The following is a 25,196-nucleotide window of genomic DNA, read 5'->3' on the forward strand; positions in this document are numbered from 1 at the left end:
CCAAGCTCAAGCCGTGCAAGATCTGGGTCAGAGCACCCCAATTTCTGTGCAGGATGTACATTTCTTCTTCCTTGTGTGATCTGGTGTGGTGTGTGCCACTTTCTAATAAAGGACCCACAACTGCCAGTATCTGGCTGCAGAAACATTATGGATTATTGATCAACATGATAATCATCAATAAGAATGCCAGCTTCTAGGCAGGACCCGGGGATATCCTGGAATTACAGCTCGTCTCCAGATTCGAGAGGTCATCTCCAGACTTGAGAGGTCATTTCCCCTGGAGAAATTGGCTGCTTTGGAGGAAGGACTCTCTGGCACTGGGGCCCCTGTGCTCCCCATGGTCCATCCCCCAATCTCCAGGAGTTCCCCAACCTGGATCCGACAACCTTACCACAACCATCCCACCAGTAACCAGGAGGAACCGGCAACCCTAATCATCATTAATATTAAGCTTTGCTGCCCCTAACCTAGATAGCCTGGCAGATCTTGGAAGCTAAGCAGGGTCGGTCCTGGCTAGTATTTGGATGGGAGACCTAAAAGGATTTGGGTGGGAGTTCCTCCAAGGAACACTAAGGGTCATGATGTGGAGGCAGGAAATGGCAAACCACTTCCATACATCCCTTCCCTGGTTGCCAGGATACCCTCAGATTTCCTGGTTAAGCTACACAAGCCATACGATAAATAACTAGATGGCCTGTATGGCCCCTTCCAACTCTATGATTCTATGATTCTAAATCAAGCTATGCTAATAGGCTTTATTATACGGGCTCTTGGTTGATCTCTTCTCCTGATTTGCCATGTCCTGTGACTCCTCAGTCCTAAAAAACTCCCTGGCCTAAACATAGGGATTGCCGTTCGTTGAATCTCCACACCTCCTTCATGACATTTAATGCCACTTATGTGAATCCTAATGATCTTCAGTAGTTCCAGGAAACCCCGCTCTCATTATGCGGATCGGGGGTGAGGACATGCAGAACCTTATAATTGGTGAGTGATGCCAGATGGGCGGGAACCAGAGACAGATTTCGGGGGCAGCTGAGTGTTTGGCATCTTTTCTAATTTTGCCCCCAGCTATTGAGGGTTTATTCCTGGCAAATAGAAGGGGAAGAAATGGAGATAGTGACAGATTTTATTTTCCTGGGCTCCAAGATCACTGCAGATGGGGACTGCAGCAAAGAAATTAAAAGACGCTTGCTCCTGGGGAGGAAAGCTATGGCAAATCTAGACAGCATCCTAAAAAGCAGAGACATCACCCTGCCAACAAAAGTGCGTTTAGTCAAGGCTATGGTCTTCCCAGTTGCAATGTATGGCTGCGAAAGTTGGACCATAAGGAAGGCCGAGCGTCAAAGAATTGAGGCTTTTGAACTCTGGTGCTGGAGAAGACTCTTGCGAGTCCCTTGGACTGCAAGGCGAACAAACCAGTCAGTCCTAGAGGAGATCAGCCCTGACTGCCCTTTAGAAGGCCAGATCCTGAAGATGAAACTCAAATATTTTGGCCACCTCATGAGAAGGAAGGACTCCCTGGAGAAGAGCCTAATGCTGGGAGAGATCGAGGGCAAAAGAAGAAGGGGACGACAGAGAATGAGGTGGATGGATGGAGTCACTGAAGCAGTAGGTGCAAACTTAAATGGACTCCGGGGAATGGTAGAGGACAGGAAGGCCTGGAGGATCATTGTCCATGGGGTCGCGATGGGTCGGACACGACTTCGCACATAACAACAACAATTGAGGGTTTGAGAAACACTGTTATCAACATGACTCACAAGGACCCAGTGGAGGGGTGAATTACAGACTAATCAGCACCTGGTCCTTCCAACTTCCGCGAGAGTCCAACGAGGTACAATTAGTGGAAAAGTTGAGCAGACAGTCATTAAAAGGGCTGCTCCTTTGAACAGTGAAGTGGGCACGCCACCAAACAGCAGAAAGGACCTTGTTTCCAGGAGTGCCCACTGGAGTTAAGAAAGGCAGGGAAAATACATGGGGTGCATTACAAGATAATGATCATTCTTAATGGGTAGCACTACCAGCTCTGGGTTGGAAAATTCCTGGAGATTTTGGGGGAGGGGGAGGAAAGTGGGGAGGGGAGAACTGAGGAAAGGGAAGGACTTTAGAAGAAGAAGAGTTGGTTCTTATATGCTGCTTATCTCTACCCAAAGGAGTCTCAAAGCGGCTTAGATTTGCCTTCCCTTTCCTCTCCCCACAACAGACAGAATTAAATACTTAATTATAAAATCAGAGCCCAGTGGCACCTTTAAGACCAACAAAGATTTATTCAGGGCATGAGCTTTCGAGTGCAAGCACTCTTCATCAGACTATGAACTCCCTACATGATAGTGGGAATATATAGCAATAATTAATTCTGTTAAATTAGTAAACTGTGTCACACATCCGAATACAGCCATATGATAATTCTTTCACAAAACAGCCAATCAGTCCCCTGGAATTCAGTTGTAGTTCACTGTTTAATTATAACTATATATATAACTTACTATATAACTTATATATATAAGGTAAAGGTAAAGGTATCCCCTGTGCAAGCACCGAGTCATGTCTGACCCTTGGGGTGACGCCCTCTAGCGTTTTCATGGCAGACTCAATACGGGGTGGTTTGCCAGTGCCTTCCCCAGTCATGACCGTTTACCCCCCAGCAGCAATCTGGGTACTCATTTTACCGACCTCGGAAGGATGGAAGGCTGAGTCAACCTTGAGCCGGATGCTGTGATTGAACTCCCAGCCTCATGGGCAGAGCTTTCAGGCGGCTGCCTTACCACTCTGCGCCACAAGAGGCTCTCTCTCTCTCTATATATATACACACACACACACACACACACACACACACACACACACACACACATCCAATATAAAAGTTTAGGTACTGGTATTGTCATGGTATTAATTAATTTTAAGCACTCATTTAGGTGTGCCTTTGAGTCATGACTCTTTGCTGGTATACCCTGCAATCGTTTTGAATGTGGGAAAGAGTCAAGACGTTGGTTTGCAATATAACTGTGTGTGTTTGTTTCTCCTGCAGGTAGCTGAACGCTGAATGATGCATAATCTCAAAGAAATGGATTCCCAGAAACTCCCCGCTCCCCCGGTCTCATTAGAAGATCAGCCCATCCAACTTTCTTGCCTTCAAGCCATACCAGCAGCATCTAGTTTCTCACTGAGTCCAGTAATTCTCCAGCCAGAGCAGGCACTTTCTCAGACTATATACCTAAAAGCACTGACTATTCCACTTTATCAACCTATCCAGTCCGAAGGCCTGCAGCCCAATAGCCAGCTCTCTTCAAACCAAGCCAGCTTTCACCAGAAGAACAGTCACATGCCTTTCATCCTCAGCCCACTTGTACATTCGGAGGGAACCGACCAGCTTCATGCAGCCCCTCAGAAGCCCTTCCAGACAATAAACATGGTTGGTGGCTTACCGGTTTTGCCACAAAACTCTTCTCCCTGTGCCCCTCTTGGAAGCCCAGGGAAGTCCCCAAAAAGTGCCGGGAAATACCTCTGTAAACACTGCGGGCGTGATTGCCTGAAGCCAAGCGTTCTGGAGAAACATATGCGCTCGCACACAGGGGAGAGGCCTTTCCCGTGCACCACATGTGGCATTGCGTTTAAAACTCAGAGCAATCTGTATAAGCACAGGAGAACCCAAACGCACGTCAACAATTCAAGGCTGCCCTCGGAGTCGGACAGCGGTAGCCTGTTAGAGGAGAGCGAGAAGGAAGCTGAGAACATCAGATCCCCTCAGACAACAAGGACGAGTGAAAGGAATTGTGACTATCCGAGGGCCGCTATTAAACAAGCCATGTCGGAATCTACTGCTGTGATAACCAGTGAGAAGCAACCTCCCAGTACTTCATTGCCGGCGGTGAACACTTTAAGCATAGCCTCTGAAGGCCAGGGTGTGACAACTGACAACTCCTGCCATGGAGGGCTGAATCAGAACGTCCTTGAAAAAGAGACCATGAAAGATCTAGCCACTCTACTGCAGAGAAGGAAGGTACAGGACCAAAAGTCTCCAGGGGTCAGTCAACACTCGCAGAGGCAGCAGGCCACCTACCCAGAGAGGCTGTGGGATAGCAAATCTCCAGACTACAAGCTCAAGAAATGCGAGAGCACTGACTCGGGGTACCTCTCGCGCTCGGATAGCGTGGAACAGCAAATGATGTCCCCCAGCCCTCTACATAGTCTTTGCGAGCACAGCACAGAGTCAGATGGTGATACCACCATGAGTGATCTGAGCTGTACCTCAGCCAGTCATTTGAAAGCAGACCCAGCTGAGAAAGCAACGGGAAGCTCGGTGCTGGAGAAGAAGAAGCTGGAGGAGCACATCGCTAAACTGATCTCTCAGAATAAAGCGGTGGTGGACGACACCCAACTGGACAACGTGAGGCCCAGGAAAACTGTCCTGTCCAAGCAAGGAAGCATTGACCTACCCATGCCTTACACATACAAAGACTCGTTCCATTTCGATATACGATCTCTTGACACAAACCGGAGAAAGAACCTCTCGCTTTGCTCGGCCAAGTCTACCTTTATGCCCTTCGAGAAAGCCAAGCCATTGTTTTTCCATTCAGTCCCCACTCAGTTCTCCACCACCATAGACTGCGTGCCTGTCACCCGGAGCAATTCCTTGCCTTTTGTGGAGAGTACGAGGAGGATTCAGGACCAAGGGGATAGTTCGCTGAACCCTTCTTTCACAAGAGTGACCCCAAACGCAAGTGTTCCCGGCCTGTCGCATAGCAAGAGGTTTGTCTCAGGTAGGGAGGATTTTCCGTCCAGCCACCCCCGGGCGCTGGTGAGACAGGTGGCTGTAGATGATTTGCCTCTCGGTAATATAATGGAACCATCAGCTTCTTCAGAAGAGGCGAAAGGTGCTAAAAAGGCTGGAGCCAGAGTGGAAGGATCGACCGCGAAGTGCAAGAAATCCGGTCAGAGGAAAGTCAAAATGTTCTCTCAGGAAAAATGGCAGGTGTACGGCAACGAGTCCTTTAAGAAAATCTACCAAAAAATGAAAAGCAAACAAAAGGGAAATAAGGTCGCTGACATTTCAGACTTCCCCTTGGATACCAAGGAAGCTGCTAGTCCTGAGAGAATCACTGGGCCTCGAAGTGGCAGAGGTCCATCACCTAAAAATCTAGTTTCATCCCCAGTGGCCATTCCTGCTCAATTGAACACTGAAGGGTCGGAAGGAAGCTCTGTGGCCGGTCGGATATCACAGAGTGCTTCTTCTCAAGAGAGTTTAGGGAGCTTTTCAGAACTAATGGAGACATCATTTTCAGTCAGTGATGGCGAACCCACGGGGAAGCCTACAACATTTGTTGCATGTACATGCAGAGACCTGTGTGCATTCCAAAAAGAACTGGATGGTAACAACCAGATATTGTCTTTGAATACCGGCTGCGAATCGAAACTCCAGCTTTGCCAGGCCCCAGACCAAGAGCCTAATATCCTGCCTGCTAGCTTGCCAGGGTGTGGCAAGGCATCAGAGGAGATGGGTGGACAAGGAGAATATATTAAACATGTGCCAGAACATGAAGACATTCCACCCATCGAAGGAGAAGACCCTGGTGGGAACAAAAGCTTCCCAATTGCACATGAGGACCTACTTCCTTGGGGCAATGGTGGGCGGGAATCACAAAAGTTGCCTTCGGAGAGGAAAAAGCTAAAAGTAGACGAACAGAAAACCAAAGAAAACACATCAGATCTCAGCTGCGGCCCTAGCAGCCCGAAGGATAGAATTGTGAAATTGCTCGATCAATTCAAAATTATTAACGTAGTTGCCCCGGTTTCAATAAATAGCTTGGTAAAAGCAAAAACACCAAAATTTACAGCTGACACGAACTCATTGAGTAGCAGTGGGGAATGCAAGGAAATAGTCCAGTATCCCGCAATGAGTTCAAATAATAGGGATTCCAGTGCTGATAACACAGCAAGCGTATCTGCATTTTCATTTTCTGAACAACTCAGGGCCGAAGTGACCAAGGAATATATCTGCAGTTCTCACTCTTTTCATAAGCTGACAGAAAACCGTGGTTCAATGATAATAGGGACAAGAATGCCATCTCCAAAAGGAGATATAGTCACAGCATCTCCATCCATTCAGCCACTGGTAACACCACATCTAAAGAAAAATGAGTTTCTTCCCAAGTACATTCTCAAATACCCACAAGAAGGAAATAGAGATATGTCTCTGCTTCCTCCAGGAGGGTTGGACCAAAAGACTCTAATTTCATTGCCAATGACTTCCACCGATAAACTACCCCATAATTACAAATCGCTGGGTACCACTTCCACAGAAGTCTGTGTGTGCCCTTTGCAACTGGGACTGAATCAGGTGACCAGAACAAAAGAGTTAAAATGGGACAGTCATCCAACACGGAAGTCTCTTGTAGCTTGTTCACCTGCAATCCTAGAAACAACCAGCATCACAACCAGGGTAGACGGGAGATGTCACCAACACCAGAGTGCCTGGCAGAAGAAGGTGGAAAGAGCAGAGGACAGGGACAATACTGGTGAAGAGCAGGAAGGTGAAGGGGACACAATGGTCTGCTCAGCATATGTTACAGGAAAGAAAATCTGCTTCACATCAATGTACACTGGAGGTTTTTTCATTACTTCGGACATGACGGGCAGGAATCCGGCCCTAAAGTTAATACACTCAGGGAACAGTTCCGTCATCTCAGTCTCTTCAATGGTTGAAAGGGCAGCTTTGTGTGGAAATCATGATAATAAAATCAAGGAATGGGAACCAGGAATTAACTCCTTTTCAAAGTCACCCACGTCTTCGGGGGATAGTTCCAGATGCCTTTGCCATTCCTCGGACATGCTTTATTGCCACATGGTCTGCACCCCACAGAAGGAGGTTCACACCCTGTCCCAGTTAAGCAGGATTTCCCATGCGGGGAGTTCAAAGAGCCGAGATTTGAGCGTGTCCTTCCCAACTCTCAATGCTGAACCTCGCTTGACTTGGTGTTGTTTGACCCGAAACCTCCCTCTTCCCGTGGAGCAAAAGGAGAAGAAAGATTCAGTGTATTCTTCCTTGCATACGTCTAAGAAAGAGAAAGTCAGCTCGAAAGGTAGCCTGACATTTTGCAAAATGAAACACACCAAGCAGGCTGCGAACGAAGGCTCAACAAGTGGAACTGCGAACTCACCAATGGCTTTTTGTACTCAGGGCCAGCAAATGCAGAAGGTAATAGCATGCTCTATCCAAATTCAGGAATGTAAATTGGAATAAAACAAATGTGAGGATGTGGTGGGGAGACTGGATTTCTCCACTTCCCCCTCTCTGTCCTGTTTTCCCTCTTTGTCTTCTGCTTTCAATGTCTGCAGGTTTCCTTGTCTCCCATACCATCTACCTATCTATCTTTTACTGTTTCCCCTTTTTATCTTTTTTTCACTCCTCCCCCTTCAGCTTTACCTTCCCTTTTGTCTCATGTATTATCATCATCATCATCATCGATCCCTCTCTGCATCTAGGCTTGAGGCAGTGCCCTTTAACACTTTTTAAGGATTTGCTCTCTCCGTCTCCACACGTGGACAATAGCCAGCAATGTAATAGCTTAGCAATTATTGCATGGCTGATCTTGTGAGATTTTGGTGGCATTCCTCTCTTACTGCCGTCGACATCTTCCAATATACTTTTAAATATGTTTTTTTACTGCAAAGCTGGGCCTTCCTCAAGCCTGTAGAAAAGGGTTCACTATCCGTACATGGCCCTATTGTAAAGATGTTTTGATCCATATGCTGAGGCTATCATTCATGATGAGAGAATCATAGTTGAATAGTATGTTATTATATAATCTATATAATCTTATTACAAATAAGCGATGAAGAAGGGTGGAATATAAATAAAAATATTATTGTATATTATTACCGTATTTGCCGGCGCATAAGACAACTGGGCGTATAAGACGACCCCCCAACATTTCCACTCAAAATATAGAGTTTGTTTCATTACATTACAGTACTATGGGCAGCTATGCCTATCCCAACTGAAGTGCACTCGACGTATAGGACGACCCCCCCACTTGGAGGCATGTTTTTCAGCTGGGAAAAGTTGTCTTATACGCCAGCAAATACTGTATATTATAATTATATAGAATCATAGAATCATAGAGTTGGAAGGGGCCATACAGGCCATCTAGCCCAACCCCCTGCTCGACGCAGGATCAGCCCAGAGCATCCTAAAGCATCCAAGAAAAGTGTGTATCCAACCTTTGCTTGAAGACTTCCAGTGAGGGGGATCTCACCACCTCCTTAGGCAGCCTATTCCACTGCTGAACTACTCTGTGAAAATTTTTTTCCTGGTATCTAGCCTATATCGTTGTATATAATACATGGACAGAGCAAAGAGTGGTTAAGAGTCACAGTCTGTAATCTGGAAAGCGGGGTTTGATTCCCCACTCCTCCATATGCAGCCAGCTGGGTGACCTTGGGCTAGACACAGTCCTGTTAGAGTTGTTTTCACAGAGCAGTTCTGCCAAAGCTCTTTCCACCACACCTCCCTCACAGGGTGTCTGTTGTGGGGAGAAGAAGGGAAAGCGATTGTAAGCTGCTTTGAGATTCCTTTGGATAATGAAAAGTGGGGCATAAAAATGACTCTTCTTCCACTTCTTCTTTCGAGTCCAGTGGCACTTTGAGACCAACAGGGTTTTCAAGTTTTAAAGACCCCACTGGACTCAAACTTTATTCTGCTGCCTGAGACCAACATGGCTACCCATCTGAATATATGGGAAGTCATTTGCAGGGTTTTTGCAGTGGTAGAAATCAGAACCCTACAACTTTCAGATGATTGCCACTGTGCTGGAATCCCCCCACATGTTTGCCATGTGGCTGTTGAATATTCATGGCATAACTTTGTTCTCTTTTGTGGTAAACTGGATATTAATAAAACTGGATATTATTAATCAAATCCATTCCTGGTTTCTTTCTTTATACCCAGCGTTTCCCAGCTGGGGCCCATAGCAGCTTACGCTGCTCTCCGATCCTCTCTTTTCCCCTCATATTAACCCTGTGAGGTAGGTTATGCTTCATGTGTGCGACTGGCCCCAGGTCACCCAGCAGAGTGGTTTGTTGCTTCAGGCTCTTAAAAACAACGTCAATACCTGAAAGAGGCAGCACAGACCGAGAACTGGTCTCATCCTTGACACCTGCGTGTTGATCGCATGTGTGCCTCAAATGTATATTTTATAGGTCAGAAAGTCCAAGTCCCGGTTAATAAAGAGCTCCAAGATGACATTACGACAGTCCGTGGAAGAAACAGTTCAACTAAACCTCTGACCTTACTTGTTTAGAAGAACCAAAGCTGATTTCAAAACAGCTATGCTCTTGATCCATCATAGTACTTTAAGGACTGCCTACTTCCTTATGAATTTGCCTGACTACTAAGGCAGGGGTGACCAAATGGTGGCTCTCCAGAGGGCCATGAACTACAATTCCCATGAGTCCCTGCCAGCATAGCAATGCTATCAGGGGCTCGTGGGAATTGTAGTCCATGGACCTCTGGAGAACCATGGTTTGGCCATCCCTGTACTAAGGTGTTCTTCTGAGATCTTGCTTTGAAGACCCCTAGCATCTAAGGCTAAGTATTTGAAACTCAAATACTTTGGCCACCTCATGAGAAGGAAGGACTCCCTGGAGAAGAGCCTAATGCTGGGAGCGATCAAGGGCAAAAGAAGAAGGGGACGACAGAGAATGAGGTGGCTGGATGGAGTCACTGAAGCAGTAGGTGCAAACTTAAATGGACTCCGGGGAATGGTAGAGGACAGGAAGGCCTGGAGGATCATTGTCTATGGGGTCGCGATGGGTCGGACACGACTTCGCACATAACAACAACAAGCATCTAAGGCTAGAAGGGAAGTGAGCTGAGAAAGGGCCTCTTAGAATCCCGTCCCCAGGAAGATTCAACAGTCCCTCTTCTATCACTGTCTTCTGCTAGCAGCTGAAAACTGTTCTGTTCTTTTCAGATGTTCTTTCCCTGCGACCCTCCTTTCCTTTCATGGGTCTGTATGTATATATGTGTTTTTAAAGTTTGCTATAATATTTTTTATTTTTCACCTCCTTGGGGACCCTGAGCTGGGATGAAAGTCAATTTTAAAAATGTTTCAATAAAATAAATTAGTTTAAGAAGAAGAAGAAGAAGAAGAGCTGGTTCTTATATGCCGCTTTTCCCTACCCAAAGGAGGCTCAAAGCGGCTTACAGTTGCCTTCCCTTTCCTCTCCCCACAACAGACACCCTGTGGGGTGGGTGAGGCTGAGAGAGCGCTGATATCACTGCTCAGTCAGAACAGTTTTATCAGTGCCGTGGCGAGCCCAAGGTCACCCAGCTGGTTGCATGTGGGGGAGCGCAGAATTGAACCTGGCATGCAAGATTAGAAGTCCGCACTCGTAACCACTACACCAAACTGGCTCTCCCCCCTACCCTCCAGCCCAAAACAGAAAATCAGGTTGAAGGTGAGGTGTTTAACTTGGACTCACTGTCCCCCCCAATAATCACCTTCATTATATTGCACAGCATTTTACATTGGATCACTTGACTAGATCATTATTCTATATCTCTTTACTGAATAACTTCCAATATATTTCCTAATTTTCTTATCTGGTCTTTTTGTTTTGTTTTGTGGTGTGTGTGTATGTGTGTGTGTGGGGGTGATGTTCACAGCCATACTTTTCAGCAGCTGGAGGTGATGAACTCTTGAAAAGCATTCCAGAGCAAGAAAAGACAAACAAAACTCTTTGCAAAATACGAGAACTGACAAGCATCAGCAAAGCCAAGAGAAGCCGGAAATGGAAAAAAGTAAAAATCAATCCCAAACGGTAAGAAACGGAAGATCTTGCCTTATTCTAACACAGGCTTTCTCAACCAGGGTTTTGTGACACCTTGGGGTTTCTTGACGGGCCTGGAAGGGTTTCCCGAATAGGTTTGGAGTTCATTCATTCATTCATTCATTCTTATATACCGCCCTTCCTGAAGGCTCAGGGCGGTTTACATATAACTGAAACTATACATGGAACCATATATATAATAACTATAACATTCATATTATTAACTGATATAACTGGGTAACAGTATAACATAAACAATAGTAATTGATTTTTAATATATTTTTTAAATATTAAGGATTCATTGGGTTATATGACCATATATGGAAATCCTGTGGAGGGCGAAATCAGCACAGATGCAGGAAAAATGGAACCCTCCCCAACAGCCATTGTCCCCATTAGATGATCTTTACAGGAATTATTGAATCATTTCTTTCTGGATCCTTAATTTTTGGCCCTGTGTATCCTTCTGTATTGGATCATCACAACATGTTTGTCATGGAAGTGAGCATAGAATGTTTAAAATAAATAAAATGAATCTGTATATTTTACCCTGTAGATATAAAGGAAGTTATGGACACAGACCCCTCAGGCTGAGCAAACAACAATGGCCGGTGACCAGAGCTCCAGAGTCTCCGAAAAAGCATCCCCATCTTCATGTCCCTGATGGCCGTAAGCATCGTGGGAAATGCCTGTGTCTTCTGGAAGCCTCACAAGGTAAGGCTGATGGTCTAGCACAGGGGTAGCCAAACTGCGGCCCTCCATATGGACTACAGTTCTCAGGAGCCCCTGTAGTTCAGCAGTGGAATAGGCTGCCTAAGGAGGTGGTGAGCTCCCCCTCACTGGCAGTCTTCAAGCAAAGGTTGGATGCACACTTTTCTTGGATGCTTTAGGATGCTTAGGGCTGATCCTGTGTTGAGCAGGGGGTTGGACTAGATGGCCTGTATGGCCCCTTCCAACTCTATGACTCTATGATTCTATGATTCTATGACATCTGGAGGGCCGCAGTTTGACTACTCCTGGTCTAGCAGATAAATGTATAGCTCCTCATTACACTGGTTGGGTGGATAATTCTGGTTGGATAGACAAGGATGGACAATTCTGAGAGCCACGGCAGTCCTCCCTCATTTCTTGATGGGCTTTTTGTTTTCTTGGAGGTCATTGGGTTGGTGGATCACGCTCGCAGCATCCAGACCCTTTGGCTGTTTGTTTTAATGTGCCGACCGCTGAGGCTCTTTCACACATTGCATGTTTGCGGACATGGAATTGGATCCAGCACAAAATTTGTGCTTGCATTAAAGCTTGTGTGCAAGCGGAAAGACAAGGAAACCCCCACCCATTGTAGCCTTTATTGTATTCCCATTGGCATTTCTACTCCAACAAGATCTTGGGCGACCATTTGGGGGGCACTGTATTATATAGAGAGGAAAGCACTAGGCCTAGCACAAGATCTTAGGCAAGCAGAAGTGTGCTAAATCTATTTATCTACACTGAGTCCTGTGACAGCTTTAAGGCCAACTTGTTTAATTCTTGGTGAAAGCTTTCACGTGCATGCATACAGTGAGATAGACTTCCATAACTGAGGTGGTAGTTGGGGGGCGGGGTTAGTTGCCAGGGAGGGCAAGATACATAAGCAACTGGGCAATAAGTATAGCTAAAATTGGATTAAGGCACTTGGTAGACTTGTGAATGGTAGCAAATTAGCAGACCAATACAAGAATGTAGCCTGTAATAGAAAGTTCCCACTACTTGGCTAGATGGGTAAAATGAGACAAGACTTACAGGTGACACAGAAAATCTGTATTATGTTGATGATATACCTGCCAGATTTACTGCATTCTGCCTTAATTTACCTCATTTGAGGATCACTGATTATGAAATCAAACCACCCCGAGATGATGTAAAAATTGTTAGACCGATTCATAGAAATGTTAAAGCCGGTCACTGCTTGCGTCATGCTACTAATCATTTGCATATCGATATCCTCTTTCCGACTAGGACGTGATCAAAGCCTTCAGCCATGTACCTCTTCTTCCACTATGGGTGAAGCTGCCTCCTTTGTGGAAAAGCACCCAATGAAAGAAGGAACGAGTGATTCAGGAACAAGGTTTTCATCTCTTGGCAGCTCAAGTAACTGCGAGCAGGAAGATCCAGAGAATGGTCAGGTAGGTGACTGAGCAGTCATTTGGTTAGGAGCAATTCCAAGGATTGGGCTTGATCCAGCCAGCTTTTTATTTGGATCGCACCTAAGATTCATGCAAGATGGCTCAGTAACAGTTTGACTACATGTTAGATTTATTTAGGTTTATTGAAATGTAGAAGGAAGAAGAAGAGTTGAGTTTTTTTTACCCCGCTTTTCACTGCCTGAAGGAGTTCCAAAGTGGTTTACAATCACTTCCTCTACCTACAACAGGCACCCTGTGAGGTAGGTGGGGCTGAGAGAGAGCTTCTGACAGCTCAGTCAGAACAGCACTATCAGGGCTGTGATGAGCCTAACGTCACTCAGCTGGCTACATGTGGAGGAACGGAGAATCAAACCTGGCTCACCAGATTAGAAGCTGCTGCTCTAATCCACTGTACCATGCTGGACAACTGGTGACTTAGGTTGATGAAAACAATTAAACGTTATCATACATGGATTGATGAAAAGGACCAGGCAGCGGGTGATGCGAAAGATCTTGGCTCTTGATCCATTTCATGCTGGCTTCCATTCTGGTCGTGGGGTGGAGATGGCTCTGGAGATGCCAGTGAATGAACCTGGGACGTTCTCTCTGCAAACCAAGGCCATCCCATTGAGTTCCAGGGTCTCCCCAAGTTTCAGAGGGTGGTTTGAAGTAAAGCAGAATAGATTGGAGTCCAATAGCATCTTCAAGACCAACAAGAGTTTCAGAATATAGGTTTTTGAGAGTCCTATATCAGAGTCTCTCATGGCACAGGTGGTAAAGGAGCCAACATGCTGTTTGAAGCTCTGTCCATGAGGCAGGGAGTTTGATCCCAGCAGCCGGCTCAAGGTTAACTCAGCCTTCCATCCTTCCGAGGTCCGTAAAATGAGTACCCAGCTTGCTGGGGGTAAACGGTAATGACTGGGGAAGGCACTGGCCAACCACCCCGTATTGAGTCTGCCAAGAAAACGCTAAAGGGCGTCACCCCAAGGGTCAGACATGACTCCCTGCTTGCACAAGGGATAATACCCTTACCTTTATATCAGACACGAGAGGTCCAGGTAGCAGGTGAAGTAAAAGACTTCAACATGATATTCTGCCATTCAGAGCAGACAGTACCAAACCTGAAAGATTAAGGGCAGCTTCACCTGTTCAAGCCAGTTCACTAATTTCCATAACCCCATCCATTGCTTTGGGATTTGGATGTGCTACAATGTTGAATGAACTCATTGTTTCCTCTCCCTTTCTGATAGGTTGCTTCTAGACCTGGTGGCCTCCTGCCCTTTCAGAGAACAGCAACGGCTCCAGTGACCCATACCGGCACATTGCACACTCATGTGCTGGCCCCAAAAGACGGGGGCCTAGCTGCTTGCCCCTTGGGAAAGTTACTGAAAGATCTACAGCCTGAGATGCATCCTGAATATCCCTGCACATCCACTGGAACGTATCGCTTTGAATTCAGGGATCCCAGCAAGAGCCACCCCTGCGACCGTTTGTGCCCAGAGGGTGCGAGGTCTGTTTCTGAGGGGCTGAAAGCAGAGGGCAAAAGTGTACTTTGCATGGAATCTAGAACTCGAAATGTTTCCATCTCAGAGCCACTGCCCCACGACCCAGGGAGAGCAGAAGCCAGCTCCTATTCAACTTTACACAAAGAACTCCCTCCCACCATCCAGACCCCATGCTACCCTTCGCTCAGATCCAAGCTGCTTACCGAGACAACGGTTCCAAATATTTGTTCGACCGGTTCCAGGTACGTCCAGGAGGCCACCAGGGCTCCTCTCCACCTTGGATGTGCAGATAAGAACAGAAGCACACCGCAGCTGGATAACCGTCCAGGAACACTTTGTGCAGCTCAATCCCCTGCTTTCAGAAACCCCTCTGCTCCCTTAGGCAGCCCCGGAAGACCACCCAAATCTTACAAAAAGCAGACTTTGGAAATGATGAACAAACAAACGCACGTGGAAGAAGACACAAGCAGCGAAGACGAAGACCGGCTCGTTATAGAAATATAGTCAACAGCCCAGGGGTGGTCACCCTGTGGCTGTCCAGAGGGTTCATGGACTACAGCTCCCACAAGCACCTGCCATTTGGCCATGCTGGGAGGGGCTCATGGTAATTGTAGTTCATGAGCATTTGGAGAGCCAGTTTGGCCACCCCTGCTATGGCCCATTCGACACTGGAACTCAGCTTATTAGGGTGTGCCCCATAAGGGACATAGTGCCCCAGAAGCGGCCTCTCGACCAGCAGACCAAGCCATTCCTGATTTCTCTGGACAATAAATCTTTGCCAAGGACTTGGGCTTTCTTTGACATGACACCAAACATGGAAGCCATCGTCACACATCGAAAAGACCCATTGCAGGTACCTTAAGCTTCTGACTTAATCAAACTTCCTGATAAGCTCAGCATTGGTGAAGTCAGGCATCTTTCTCATATCTTGCCGTGGCTAAGCTGCAGTGTCTCTAATGGCACAGTGGCATTCACCTTCCTTCTTCGAGAAGCTGAAGGTGGACTTTTCAAGATCCCGAAGGCAGCTTCTCTCCAGACTCGTTCTGTCGGTTGCTCCGAGCTTATTTTCAATGACAGTTCCTCTCCCCACATATCTGAAGGATTTTGCATGTGAACATTCATGCCTGAGGGAGGGGGGGGGGCACCTGACTGCTTTCGCCACGTTGCACCAATGGTCCATGCTCCCTCGTGATGAAAGATCCAACACAAGCATGCCCTGCTCTGTGTTTTGTGCCTTTTTCTGCCAAGATCTACTTGTTATCTCCCTTCCAAGAAAATGGGTGTTTGCTATTGTCGGCATTTCAGACATTTTTGAAATGCAGGGTCCCTCTGAATTCCAATTTTCCAGGCAAGTCAGGGTACACACTTGGATTTCACCCAAACAAATATTATTTTGCCCCTACCCACAAACTCTAGGTGTACATTAAAAAAAAACCTTACAGGGTTCTAAGACTTTCTGCATCTATCTAGATCAGGGGTAGTCAAACTGCGGCCCTCCAGATGTCCATGGACTACAATTCCCAGAAGCCCCTGCCAGCATTTGCTGGCAGGGGCTTCTGGTCCATGGACGTCTGGAGGGCTGCAGTTTGACTACCCCTGATCTAGATTCTTGGGTTAGTCTAACCTATGCCCCAGCAGAGAACCCCTCTGTTGTATCCCTGAAAATTTTTACCAATGAAACACCATCTGGCCCAGACAAAACCATATTTCCATGACAACACTGACTTGAAATAATGGTGACTTCAGAACATGGTTGCACTGCTGTATCATAGCCAAGTTTTCTATTTACTTTTGGGAGTATTTTTAAACTTGTTACAGAATAACAGTGAAGCTTTCTTTTAAGATTATTAGCAGCTCAGACAAGGCTGATTGTGAAAACATTTTGTAGCTGTGCTAGTCCTAAAGCTGGTCAAATGTGTAGCATGCAGCAGAAAACTCATGTTTTAAAGAACGTTACCAGATGAACACCCAAGCAGCATGGCATCTGCTCTACTGAACATATGGTAGAAGGTGCATTACTGAAAGCTATCAAAGGTTTGATCTTCCCCCAAAGACGTGTTTTTACAAAGAAGGTAATCTGATTATATGGTTAACTTTTTAAATGTTACACTGGTAAAATGGCCAAAAGCACCTGGATTTCTGCTCCCAACCTCTGTGGCAGAGAAACATGGGGCATGGGCATTCTGTTTGTGCCAGTCCCATCATCCAATGGCATGAGAAGCCTCTTGTACCTGAGAAACATGTAGGTGCAAGCCACACAGAATAGTAGGACCCACCCACACTCAATAAACCTGCATAAACTCCCAGGAATGAGTAGAAGATGAGCACTTTTGGCTTTTGTTTCTCCCATTCATCTCCAAAGGGCTTTAGTAGATGCTTGGATGGGTTTTGCTTCTATCCTGAAAACAGCCTTTTTATCTTCATAAGGTACTGTGTACTTATTAAAAAACAAAACATGTTTCAGCAATTTATGGAGGCTGTGTCTCGTGACTAAAGATCAGCGTTTTTCTTCAGTAAGTGAACATGTGTTAATCTTTTATTTATCATACTTATTTATTCACACGCAAACCAGTCTGGCCTTTTTAGGAAGTGTAACACCGTACAATTAGGGCAGGAATTCCCAACCAGGGGGTCTGTGGGCCAACATAGTATGGGGATGGTGGTGGTACAGGCTGTCTTATCAGCTCCTACTTTTCTTTCCAGCCTACATGAGGCAGAGCCACCATAGTAGTATCAAAGGAGGGAGGAATGAGCAAAAGGAGAGCTAAGAGTGCAAGTAGTGACATCACTTCTAGGGGTGTGGCCAGCTGCCATCACTTCCAGGGCTCCTTGAAGTCTGAATCATTATTTCAGAAGTTCCTTCACAGTCAAAAGGCTGAATTAGGGTATCAGAAGAGCCTCTCATTCAGAATCCGGTATCAGTTCTCTATTTGGTGCAGAGTGGTAAGGCAGCAGACATGCAGTCTGAAAGCTCTGCCCATGAGGCTGGAAGTTCGATCCCAGCAGCCGGCTCAAGGTTGACTCAAGCCTTCTATCCTTCCGAGGTTGGTAAAATGAGTGCCCAGCTTGCTGGGGGGGGGGGGGGGGGTAAACGGCAATGACTGGGGAAGGCACTGGCAAACCACCCCGTATTGAGTCTGCCATGAAAATGCTAGAGGGCGTCACCCCAAGGGTCAGACATGACTTGGTGCTTGCACAGGGGATACCTTTACCTTTTTATCATGGAATCACAAATGGCTATGATTTACAAGGTGTTCCTATCCCTGGGAGCTGTGACTCCTGTGAACAAAGCTGGGAGGGCAACAATGGGCAGCCTCCAGTAGTTTGTTAAAACGAAAATGCACACACACAGAAGTCTGAAATAAGGTTTATTTAAACCTGAGCTGAGCATGTATGAAAGTCCTTTATGCCACTAGTACGCAGGCTCCACCGACAGCTTTGATTTTCTCTTCTGCTTTCCGGCTGAAGAATTTTGCTTTCACAATTACAGGCTGTTTAGGCAGTTTCCCCTTGCCCAGGACTTTGTAATAACCCTGGAGAAAGAGCAAAAAAAAATCAAAACAAAAACGGGAGCAATTTCAGGGATTGGCTCAACTATCTTGAGGCTTCAACATATTGTCAATAGACCATGAAACGTTTGTTCCAGCATTTATTCAGATTTCTAGCCTACTTTGTGCCTGGGTAATGCCAGAGCATCAAGACCTTGGGGCTGCAGAAATAATAACTTTATGGTGAATTTTTCATTATGAAATCGACCATGCTTAATGTCACGTTTCAATGGAACTCCAAGAACATTCTCTGAACCCCAACAGGACCAACGAATATCAAAGCAACAGCAAGATAAGTTCTCTGTTGGGGAACACCAATATTTTTTGCACAACATCCAATCTTTCTACAGAAGAAAAACTGGCCTCGCCATGTTTTTGGTGATTTCATGGAATAAAAAAGACCAATGCTAGATATTTCCCACATATGCCTGTCACAAAACAAGCACTGTAAGGCTGCCAAACACTGTAATTCATTCAATTATTCAAACATTTATCACCCATCTGGAATGGCTTTGATAACTAATCCATACTGTGAAAAAAACCCACAGCAGACTCAATTTAAAAAGCAGACTATTCCTAACCCAGATACTTTTATTTGGACGTGTGAAACTACTTTATACTGAACCAGACCATAAGTCCATCAGAACCAATATTCTTTACTCAGACTGGTAGCAGCTCTCCAGGTTCTCATGCAGAGAAGTCTTTCACAGCACCTCTGCCTTTAAACAGGAGACACTGAGGACTGAACTTGCAAACTTCTGTGTACCAAGCAGATATTCTACTACTGAGCCATGGCTACTCTCTATTTAAAGGTTTCTTAAAAAATACAATCAACTATGTGCAGAACAGGAGCTGCCACACGCTGTAATGTTTTATCCAGGTCAGGTCAGTTCAAGAAAGTCCCACAGACGTAGTTGCACACTTGCGAGGGCTCCCTGGGGTTGGGATATCTGCTTGAACCAATTTTATTGCACACATTGATTCCACCTTGTCTGACTGGCAGCCAGGAATTTCCTTGTCAAACTTGCAGTGTTCTACCCCAGCTGCATTGTTAACAGTTTGCAACAAGTAAACCATCCTGATGGAAATAATGGCAGTCATTCACATTTCTTCAACACCTAAGAGTACAGACAATCTCGTAAAGAGAAACCTGCTCTCTAACCCATGAGCCTGAAACGGAGAAATGTTGCTGATTTGGGTGGCCTGTGATATAAGACTGGGGATCACAGCCAATCGTATCAGGAAATGCTCTCAGAGAAACACAGCACACCATAACAATGGGGCATGTTATGATACTGCGCCAATCTCATTAAACCCGGCTCATTGCTCAATCCACTGCCTTCCGGCCACCTTCAGACATCTTTGATAAGCACACAAATGCCACAGTGAAGAAACTGAGATGTACAGTGCCATTTCCTCAAACTTCGGTCTAAGATCACCCTTATCAAGAGGTGGATAGGTCGCCAAACACTGCTGGCCTAGGTGTTAGGGTAGGCATACATTGAGTTACGCAGGCATATTCCAAACTCAAAAGCATTAGAAAACAGCATGAATGTAGCAGAAGGGGGTCATGCTTAATGACATAGATCTGGGGACCGGCACCACTTACCGAGCGGACAACATCAATGACAGGTGCTAACCCAGCCTGATTTTTGGCATAATTGAGTCTCGTCTGCTCACTGACCAGTGTCCAGAGTTTGTCTAAATTGACAGTAGGGCAGAAGTGCTGGTTCTTCTTCAAGTGGTAGTGCCTCATACCAACTTTCCCAAAATAACCAGGATGGCTGAAAAGGAAACATACAACATACAATCAATCGCTTGTTTTGAAATACACATATGTTTCGCTAGAGTACATGAATGAAAGATAGCCTTAAGATATTGTATAGGTGCTGAAAGAAAAGAAATTGATTTATTCATATTGACATTTCTGAAGTTTTATTTAGTCTTCCTTAGCCAAGTAAGAGGCTCTCTGGGCTTACATACCCAGTTTCTTTAGAGGTATCTAAATTGCTCTTGTGCTTTCCCTACATGCCACTGCAGGCCAGCAGGATGTAGTGGTTAAAGTGTCGGACTAGAATCTGGGAAATTCAGGTTCGAATCCTGTCATGTCATGGAACCTTGTGGGGTAACCTTGGGCCACTCAAACACTCTCACAGGGTTGTCGGGAGTAGAGAATGACATAAACCCCCACCAGAGGGAAAGGATGGGGTGTAAATAAAGTAAATACATAGTTACAAAAGGTCAGCGCTCAACAATCAAGCACACACTGCATATACTGAAGTCTAAAATGGAACACCTGGCTGCAGTCAGCAGTAGGCTTCAAAATTTAATGAGACACCTGCAAAGCACTGTGAATGCTTAGAAGCACTAGGAGAAAAATACAAATTGTTGTGTTTAGCCTCTTGAATGTACGATACCTTTTGAGAAAGCCATGTTACTAACCTGGTGGCTGACTGTACTATTATGAGCACAGCCAGTGAATAAAAGTCAGTTGTTACTCTTCGAGTACTATAGCACACCATGATAACTGACAATATCTAGATGTGACTCTAGTCTCGGTCACTGGAAGACAGGTTGGTTTCTCCTGCTCATGCTGAAATTAAGGTAACAGATCACCCGCTAGAAATGATGTACAGAATTATTCCATGGCCGAAAGCCCAAGCAGATGATTCCCCCCCCCCCCCAAATTGCACCTCAGGACTTGAAACACTATTAAGTAAAGCTCAACCAAAAGCAATTAATTAATGCAAATCTTTATAACTTTTGTAAATCGACTCAAAGGTTTTGTCCTTGGCAGATCATACTTTTCCTTCCCAAATACAGTTCAGAAACTTACAACACGTTCTGGGTACATAGTGTCATTGTCAGCAAATGAAATTCTTAGCAACTCAGAGTAAATAGTCCCAGTCTTGACCTGGATGGCTAGCTGAATCTGTCAGAACTTGGAAGCTAGTTAGGGTTGGCTCTGGCTAGCATTTGGATGGGAGTCCAACAAGAAAAACCAAGGTCGCTAAATAGGCAAGGGCACACTACCTGTTTTGTCTCTTATGGCACCACATGGGGGTGCCATAAATCAGCTGTGACCTGACCACACTTTACAGATGCATACACACGCACATGACTGTTCCAACCTACCTACCCCAGGTCTGCAGAGAAGGAACAGGGAGTTTAATTTTGGAAAGTAGAAGAGGTAACTTACTATTTGTCAAAATTAATTCTGTGGTGATGCATGCCTCCAGCATTACCGCGTCCTCCAGGATGCTTCCTATGCTTGCCTAAGAGGGACATTAATAAAAAATTTAAGTGCAGAGTCAATAAAGCACAAGATTACTTAGAGTGTGGTTAAATTGACTGATATCCTGGCTTTTGATTTCTGGGAGATCTTGAACTCTGCTAAAGCAGTCAGTTCTCGTGACCTTCTCTCTGTCTGCCATACATATCAAGCATCACCCCGGGAAGCAAGTTGGTGGGTACTGGTCAGATTACATTTCTGGCTTATTGGACCTCCTATTGGAGGTCTGGAGCAGAGAAGCAGTCTCTGATTCAAGTGCTTGAAATCAATCGTACTATATGCCCCACTCTAATTTTACTCAGAACAGGAAAATGTACAATTTGGTTACTGAAGGGTTTAGAAAATTAAAAACAAACCAAGACACAAGGTAGGCAAAGTCACTATATTTTGTCTTGTTTATTCTTTATAATGATGATATCCGGATAAAGCAAATGGTTGGACTGAGACTGGGTCATGCAGTACAGGGTGTTTTATATTATTTCAAAATAGTTTGGAGCAAAGGACTTCTGTAACTTGTTAGGTTTTGATTCTGGTAGGTAATCCAACCGAAACCATGCAGTGATGCAAGACGTACTCTCTATAATCATTTTGTCTGCTATTCCTAGATACTTTTCCTCTTAATTGCTTACTTCATGTGAGTTCTGAGAAGTTTCATGTTTTGCACCCATGTTTTGTTACAGTCCCTGCATTAGTTACATGCTCTACAGAAAATTGATTCAAGCCTTGATTAGAAACTTGAATACAAGCCATTGCTCAGGGCAGAAAAAGTCTGAAAGCAGTTCTTACAGACAGCTTGTGTTTATTGAGGGGGGAGAATTCCAAGTTGACCATAATAAACTAGATGTGGTACTCATGGAAAAACAGCCATTGTTTACCAGACAAAACAATAGATATGGACATGGTTGTTTGCAGTCATGGAACTACCCTGAAGATGGGACAGAAGCTGCTTGTATCTGTCTTTATGGCAGATTATTACAGACAACGAAACAGAATAAAACAGATCACTCTAACTTCAGGTTTATGTGTGTCCTCAAAAATGATTTCTAGAAAACAGAAATGTACTAAACAATGAAATAATCCCACATGCCCTTTATACGTACCAATACGACCATGGCCATGGCTGACATGACCCCTCAGTTTTCTGGTCTTCCTCAGTCTGGAAGGCTTAAGGGAAACAAAAATGTAATGGTAAGTGTGAGATATGTATGTATGTATACACTTTATAAAATGGATAACATGAATGTAAAATTACAACTGATCTCCGGTATACTGCACTGAGGCCCCGCTCCACCCACAAATCTCCAGAAATTTCTCAAATCTGTGTTGGCCACCTTAGCCATGGAGTTTACTATTTCTGGGCCAATAACTCTTGCAACCTAACCTTCCTTTCTAAGCTGTTTTGTCAATAATTTGTTTATGCAGGAATTTATATTCTGTCCTAGCTTTGGACACTCAGGGTAAATAATGAGGAGAGCAGATGCCACAGGAAGCTTTTTGCTAAAAGCAGAACCACCCAAAGCATTTACACGAGTAGGGCAGTAGAGAAATCCAATATCCAATAACAAAAAGGCAGTAGACAGGTCCATCCCATACAATAACATTAACATCATCATCACCACTAAATGTATTACATGCACGTCATTTAAAGCCAAATATAAATACAGCAACTGCTCTTCAGCTCTCCTTCGCGTACAGCTGCAAACTCCAGCTTTGGTTTTAACCCGAGTCGGAAGGGCTCCGACAGGCCATCCCGGCCAACTCCCTGCTCAGGGCGGGATCAGGCTCAAGCATCCGGGATACAGTCGACCACTAGAAATCAAAGGAGAGTTTTTCTGCCCATCCCCAGCGCCCATTTTACGGCTCCGGCTCGGTTCCCCCAACCTATTCCTCTCCCTTTGCTACCCCTGCCGTGTTTTCTATGCTACGTCCCGCAGGGCTCTAGGAGGACGGCCCAGGGACGCCTGACGAGCAGGCCCAGCCGCGGAGGCCACGAGGCCTTTCCGCCCGCCTCAAGAACGCCCGCGGCCGGGAGGAAAGCCGGAAAAGCAAGGCGCACGGGCAATGCGGCTGGCCGGGCGGGCGGCTCCTGAGGCCCAGGCCGCGGTCCCCCTCAGCGCCTCTTTCCCTTCCCTCCACTGGCCCCAGACTCTCAGGCCCTTCGGGGCCCCGTCGCCATGGCAACACGGCGGGGCGACCGTTTAACCGCCTCCGACACCGCGCTTCCCTCGCGACCTACCATCTCGCCCGGGCGGAAAAGAAAGAGAGCGGGCCCTTCCTCTCGCGAGATCTCGTCGCCGAAGCTTTTCCCCCTCTCGCGATGCTTCAACGTTTCATGCCGGCCCCCGCCAGCTGACTCTCGCGAGACTCTCCCGGAGGACTAGCCGAGCCCACGTGCTGCTCTTTCTTAGAGGGAGGAAGGAAGAGGCGAACGGGGCGGGGTCTTGGGAGTGCCTAGATGGGCCAGGAGTGGGTTTTAATTTTTTAGGAATCGGGCCGCTCTAGGCTTTGGCCGTTCCAGGGAGGAAAGTCTGTCTCCTGAGTGGGAAACCGGGTTGGAAATACTAAGGGTGCGGGGTAGTTCTAGAAGGGTTTTAGTTATTAATTTAAAATAATTGAATCAATGTATTTAATATATTGATTGAATATGTTAAAATAACTGAATTAATATATTTTAATTCAAAGCATCTGACGTCTGCATATGAATGTAAGTTAAGGTAACCAGATTGTCCCACTTTTGGAGGGACATCTGGGGGTACCTGGCAAATTGTACTTATGTTGAGATTAAAATATATATATTACAATACTATTTTTGCATTCCATGAAACTTTTTGTTGCTCCATATAGACCAAATTTTTAATCAAGAACCCCCCCTGGTCAATGGTTTCCTGCTTTACCAATGTTAAAATCTGGTCACCTTAATGTAAGTTAATGTGAGTCCAGTGGTACCTTTATTCGAGGTGTGAGCACACTTCCTCAGACAGTGAAGCAGGAACCATCCGAGTGCAAATATAAAGAGAGTAAATCAGCAGGGAATTAGCTAACAGCCTCATGAAGACATCCAACGAATATGCATCACACAGGACTTGCTGTTAGCCGCCCTGAGTCAATTGTGAAGGGCGGGCTATACAAATAAAGTTATGATTATTGCAATATGTGAGTCCAAAGGCGCCTATGAGGCCAACAAAGTTTTATTCAAGGTACCCTTGGCTGGCCTTAAAAGGTGCCTCTGGACTCACATTTTGTTCTGCCACTTCAGACCAACACGGCTGCCCACCCGAATTATTATTGGGTAGCCATGTGGGTCTGAAGTAGCACAACAAGGAAGAGTGCATGCACTCGAAAGCTCACGCCTTGAATAAATCATTGTTGGTCTTACAGGTGCTATCGGACTCTATTTTTGTTAAGGTTATTAGTTAGCCTTGTGGTTCATGCATGTATTCTGCAGTTCTCTCCTGAGCGTCTCTACGATCTGGGGTAGCCGCACGTGGCGGGAGAGGAGGCTGTCTGCCCCCGAATCTCTATAGTCCCCATTGATTTCTCTTGGATGCCCCGCATGGCCGATTGGTTGCCGGAAGTGCTGTATTGATTTCTTTGGAGGAGGCGCCCCTTGAGCTTCGGGCGACCCGTGGAGGAAGAGACGCATGCGTAGTAGGCACGCCGCCTTCTAGTTACTGATGCAGTGGCAGAAACGAAATGCAGTCAAGGCGGCTGAGTTCAGCGGCGCTCGCTACCTAACCCGCCAAGCGTGTCTTGGATTCCATCCTGATCCTTATTTGGGAGAAATGAAAAGGGCTTGTCAGCTTCACAATGCAGGAGCAAAATTGCGTGCAGGTGGTGGCCAGGTGGTGAACCTCTT

General features: G+C 45.8%; 2 protein-coding genes and 1 non-coding gene across 6 annotated transcripts in view; 1 reads left to right on the forward strand and 2 right to left on the reverse strand.

Moving 5' to 3' along the window:
- Positions 1-16,004, forward strand: part of ZNF831 (zinc finger protein 831) — a 49,039-nt gene extending 33,035 nt beyond the window's left edge. For 3 of the 4 annotated variants that reach the window (XM_077335741.1, XM_077335742.1, XM_077335743.1), the window contains exons 2-6: positions 3,032-7,198; positions 10,670-10,824; positions 11,390-11,547; positions 12,829-12,995; positions 14,246-16,004. In XM_077335741.1, the coding sequence (XP_077191856.1) occupies positions 3,047-7,198; positions 10,670-10,824; positions 11,390-11,547; positions 12,829-12,995; positions 14,246-15,004 (5,391 nt within the window). In that variant the 5' untranslated portion in view covers positions 3,032-3,046 and the 3' untranslated portion in view covers positions 15,005-16,004. Of the gene's footprint in view, positions 1-2,916; positions 7,199-10,669; positions 10,825-11,389; positions 11,548-12,828; positions 12,996-14,245 lie in introns of those variants that run through there. The other variant, XM_077335744.1, reaches the window with a different exon arrangement.
- A 1,851-nt stretch (positions 16,005-17,855) lies between these two features.
- On the reverse strand, positions 17,856-23,670 carry LOC143836446 (large ribosomal subunit protein uL15). Its single transcript, XM_077335745.1, has 5 exons — positions 23,577-23,670; positions 22,441-22,504; positions 21,248-21,323; positions 19,658-19,832; positions 17,856-18,033 (listed from the first exon to the last, which is right to left on the reverse strand). Exons 1-5 carry the CDS (start codon positions 23,577-23,579, stop codon positions 17,905-17,907), a joined length of 447 nt encoding a protein of 148 aa, XP_077191860.1. The 5' UTR covers positions 23,580-23,670; the 3' UTR covers positions 17,856-17,904.
- Positions 20,478-20,608, reverse strand: LOC143836956 (small nucleolar RNA SNORA3/SNORA45 family). Its single transcript, XR_013230866.1, has one exon. It is a non-coding gene; the product is annotated as a small nucleolar RNA SNORA3/SNORA45 family (small nucleolar RNA).
- Positions 23,671-25,196: the final 1,526 nt, after the last annotated feature.

This window comes from Paroedura picta, chromosome 4, assembly GCF_049243985.1.
Source record: "Paroedura picta isolate Pp20150507F chromosome 4, Ppicta_v3.0, whole genome shotgun sequence".
Lineage (NCBI taxonomy): Eukaryota > Metazoa > Chordata > Lepidosauria > Squamata > Gekkonidae > Paroedura > Paroedura picta.